General features: G+C 51.5%; 1 protein-coding gene across 1 annotated transcript in view; it reads right to left on the reverse strand.

The window, feature by feature from the left end:
- LOC107109942 (GRIP1-associated protein 1-like) overlaps positions 1-3,987 on the reverse strand; it is a 47,373-nt gene that overhangs the window by 25,568 nt on the left and 17,818 nt on the right. Inside the window, 1 exon segment of the mRNA XM_015410652.1 lies at positions 1,161-1,289. Coding sequence (XP_015266138.1) covers positions 1,161-1,289 — 129 coding nt within the window.

A 3,987-nucleotide genomic window follows, 5' to 3' on the forward strand; every position in this document is an offset into this window, starting at 1 on the left:
ACCTTGACCTGAGACCCTGGCTCACTGGCAGAGCCTCTGCTCGGCATGCAGAAGGTCCCAGGTTCAATCCCCGGCATCTCCAGTTCAAAGGACCAGGTGATGTGAGGGACCCCCGCCCGAGACCCCGGAGAGCCGCTGCCCGCCTAAGTAGGCAATACCAAGGGTCTGATTCAGTGTAAGGCCGCTTCCTCCGTTCATTTAGATTCGAGTCCAGAAGCACCTTGGAGACCAGTGAGAAACTTCAGGGTACAGAAGACATCTGATGAAGGGGGCTTTAACTCCCCAGAGCTCATGACCCGAAGCTCTCGTTGGTTTCTTAAGGTGCAAACGGACTCGGATCTAAACTGCTCTACCGCAGACCCAACACGGCTACCTGTCAGAACTATCTCCAGGTGTTCACATGTTCCTCCTCCTCCAAGTTCTCTCCCCCCCCCCCTCGAAGGTCTCTTGATGCCTGCTGGGGCTCTTGCCCAATGACAGCAGAGCCATCGCTGCGCTGTCAGCGAGGATAATCATGCTGCTCGACTGCCGATAAACAGTCACGGGGGGCGTAAAATATTCTTGCCGCCCTCACAATGTGTATAATAAGATAGAAATCTTGTTTCTTATATTTCTCTGGTGATACGTTCAGTAGAAATAGTTCTGGTGTAGAAGTAGTGTTCCTTCAAAGGAAGAAGCCGTAAACAAAATTCTGGAAACAGCAGAGATGGATCATTTAACTTCAATCTTGAGCGGAAAACAACAAAGACGATTTTGAGGACACACGGACAAGATTTTACGAATGGATAGAAAGGTATAACACAGAAAATTCCTAGACTTATAACTGAAGTAAATAAACATAAAGACTATATATTTAACTATGGGGAAAACATACGTATTAAAACTTCAAGGTGGAAAAAGAAAAACACTTTTGATTACAGTATGAGGTCAAATGTCCATGGGGGGGGGGGATAATGATACAACGGATCTTCCCAAATTTTGTATGTATGTAAGTTTGTTAGCGTCTGTTTTGTGTGTGCTATATGTATGAAATATTTTCTTTAAAAAAAACCCAAACAAACAAAAAACCAGTCGCGGGGGGGGGCGTGTCTCACGGGTCCCGGCCGACCGTCCCCGACCCAGCCCTCCCCCTGCCCACCGCCCAACCCGACGGCCGATACCTTCTCCTCCAACAGCCACTTCTCCTGCTGGACTTCCGCCAGGCGCTGGAAGAGCTCGGAGACCTCTTCGTCCGAGAGGTCGGCCGGCCGGGGGGGCTGCGACTGCGACTGGGGGCTGCCCGTGGTGGACTGCAACAGAGAAGTTGACAGGCTGGGGAGAGGGGAGTCTCCAGATCGGGACCTGGGATCGCGGCTGCTTCCGACAACGCCGCCTCCCAGGTTCACACTGTTCACTTGAAATGCCAGGATCCTCGCCCTGACCTGGACGGCCCAGGCGAGCCCGATCTCGTCAGACCTTGGAAGCGAAGCAGGGTCGGCCCTGGTTGGTACTTGGAGGGGAGACCACCCGGGAGGTCCAGGGCCGTGACGCAGAGGCAGGCGATGACACACCGATTTTGTCTGTCTCGTGCCTTGAAAACCCTACGGGGTCACTGTGAGTCAACTGGGACTTGACGGCGCTTTCCACCACCAGGGTTGACCCTGCTTAGCTTCTGAGAGCCGACGAGATCAGGCTAGCCAGCACGGGGCATTTGTTAGTTACTTCGTTGAGAGCCCCAACTTCCTCCCCCAGTGGGAACCCAGAACCACTTCCGTAGTTCTCCTCACCTCACGGAATTATAGAGTGGGAAGGGACCTCCAGGGTCATCTAGTCCAACCCCCGGCACAAGGCAGGAAACTCACAAATACCTCCCCCTCCACACCCGCAGTGACCCATGCCCAGAAGATGACAAAAAAACCTCCAGGATCTCCAGCCAAACCGGCCTGGAGAAAAATGGCTTCCTGACTCCAAAGTGGTGGCGATCAGCATTTCCCTGGGCGCATAAGAAAGGGCCACGAGAACTAAGCACTGAGGCAACCCTTCCTGCCCTCCCTTCTTGTGATCTGCCCAAGTTCACGGAATCCGCATTGCTGTCCGATGGCCATCTTGCCTCCGTTTGAAAACCTCCAAAGAAGGAGAGCCCACCACCTCCCGAGAAAGCCTGTTCCACTGAGGATCCGCTCTACCTACCAGGAAGTTCTTCCTAATGTTTAGCCAGAAACTCTTCTGATTTCAACCCACTGGTTCTGGTTCAACCTTCTGGGGCGACAGAGAACCTCCATTTTATTCTTCTCACCACAACTCTGTACGTTAGGCTGAGAGAGCATTTGATAGGTGCAAAGTCACCTTGCCACATTTCCATGGCAGAGGGGGGATTTGAATCTGGGTCTTCCAGGTTCTAGTTTGGTGCTCTAACCACTACACCACATTGCCTCTCACGAAGGGAGGGGCGTTGGCTAAGAAATGTTGATCCTGTGCTGTGGGAACCTATAGCCCTCCCAATTCCACCCTGCCACCGTGCTTAAAAAGCCTCAGTTCCATTCGTTTGTTCTCTGCAAAAAAGAAATCTACATATTGATGCATCAGGAAGCAGGTTTGAATGTACTGGCTAAAGCATCAGATGGCTACGAGGAAGCTGTGAGCGAGCCACTATCTGTGGTTAAGGATTTATGTGGGGGGAAAATAATTACGGGGGGTATTAAAACTTCTGTTATTGGATTTTTAGACTGGCTTTACTAAATTGCTTACGGGGACATGTTAGCAGGTGGATTTTTGTATTCTCCGATGGCTAGAGACACGTAGCAGGCGTGGGAAAGGTTCTGGCAGGCGCTGCGACGCCCCAGGCGCCAGGTTGGGGAGCCCTGCTCTACGTACTGATATTGTCATTAAATGAAAGCTGTTTTTGTCTCGGCCGATTATTTCTTGTGATCGCCAAGTGCTTAAGTGCGCGGACTCTAACCTGGGAGAACCGGGTTTGATTCCCCACTCCTCCGTTTGCACCTGGCTGGATGACCTTGGGCAAGCCCTAGTTCTGATAAGAGCTGTTCTTGAAAAAGAGCAGTTTCTGTCAGAGCTCTCTCAGCCCCACCTACCTCCCAGGGTGTCTGTGGTGGGGAGGGGGAGGGAAAGGAGTTTGTAAGCTGCTCTGAGACACCTTTGGGTAGTGAAGGGTGGGGTATAAATCCAATCTCTTCTTCTTCTTCTTCGCACTCCATGAAATTGCTGAGCAGTCAGGTTAGAGCTAGGCCTCGTGCCAAAGTGGAATTGTGGTTAGAGGGTTGGACTAGTCTCTAGGAGAACTGGGTTCACACCCCCATCCGCCACGAGCCTCGGTGGGCGACACTGGCTCAGTCCTGTGCTTCCCAGCCCGCCTCGCCACGTCGACGTGAGGATGAAAAAGGGAAAGAAGAATGATGTACATACTGCTGAGCCAGTATCGTAATGCCCCTGTATAAATCGATGGTGTGACCTCATTTTGGAGTAGTGTGTACAGTTCTGGTCACCACACCTCAAAAAGGATATTATAGCATTGGAAAAAGGGCAGAAAAGGGCAACTAGAATGATAAAAGGGCTGGAACGCTTTCCCTAGGAAGAAAGATTAGAACACTTGGGGCTCTTTAGCTTGGAGAAACGATGGCTGAGGGGTGACATGATTGAGGTTTACAAGATTATGCATGGGATAGAGCAGGTAGAGAAAGAAGGACTTTTCTCCCTTTCTCAGTTTGGTGTCGTGGTTAAGTGCGCGGACCCTAATCTGGGAGAACCGGGTTTGATTCCCCACTCCTCCACTTGCACCTGGCTGATGACCTTGGGCAAGCCGTAGTTCTGATAAGAGCTGTTCTTGAAAAAGAGCAGTTTCTGTCAGAGCTCTCTCAGCCCCACCTACCTCACAGGGTGTCTGTTGTGGGGAGGGGAAGGGAAAGGAGTTTGTAAGCCGCTCTGAGACACCTTTGGGTAGTGAAGGGCGGGGTATAAATCCAATCTCCTCCTCCTCCTCCTCCTCCTCCT

This window comes from Gekko japonicus, unplaced genomic scaffold (assembly GCF_001447785.1).
Source record: "Gekko japonicus isolate JY-2015 unplaced genomic scaffold, Gekko_japonicus_V1.1 scaffold4555, whole genome shotgun sequence".
Taxonomy (NCBI): Eukaryota; Metazoa; Chordata; class Lepidosauria; order Squamata; family Gekkonidae; genus Gekko; species Gekko japonicus.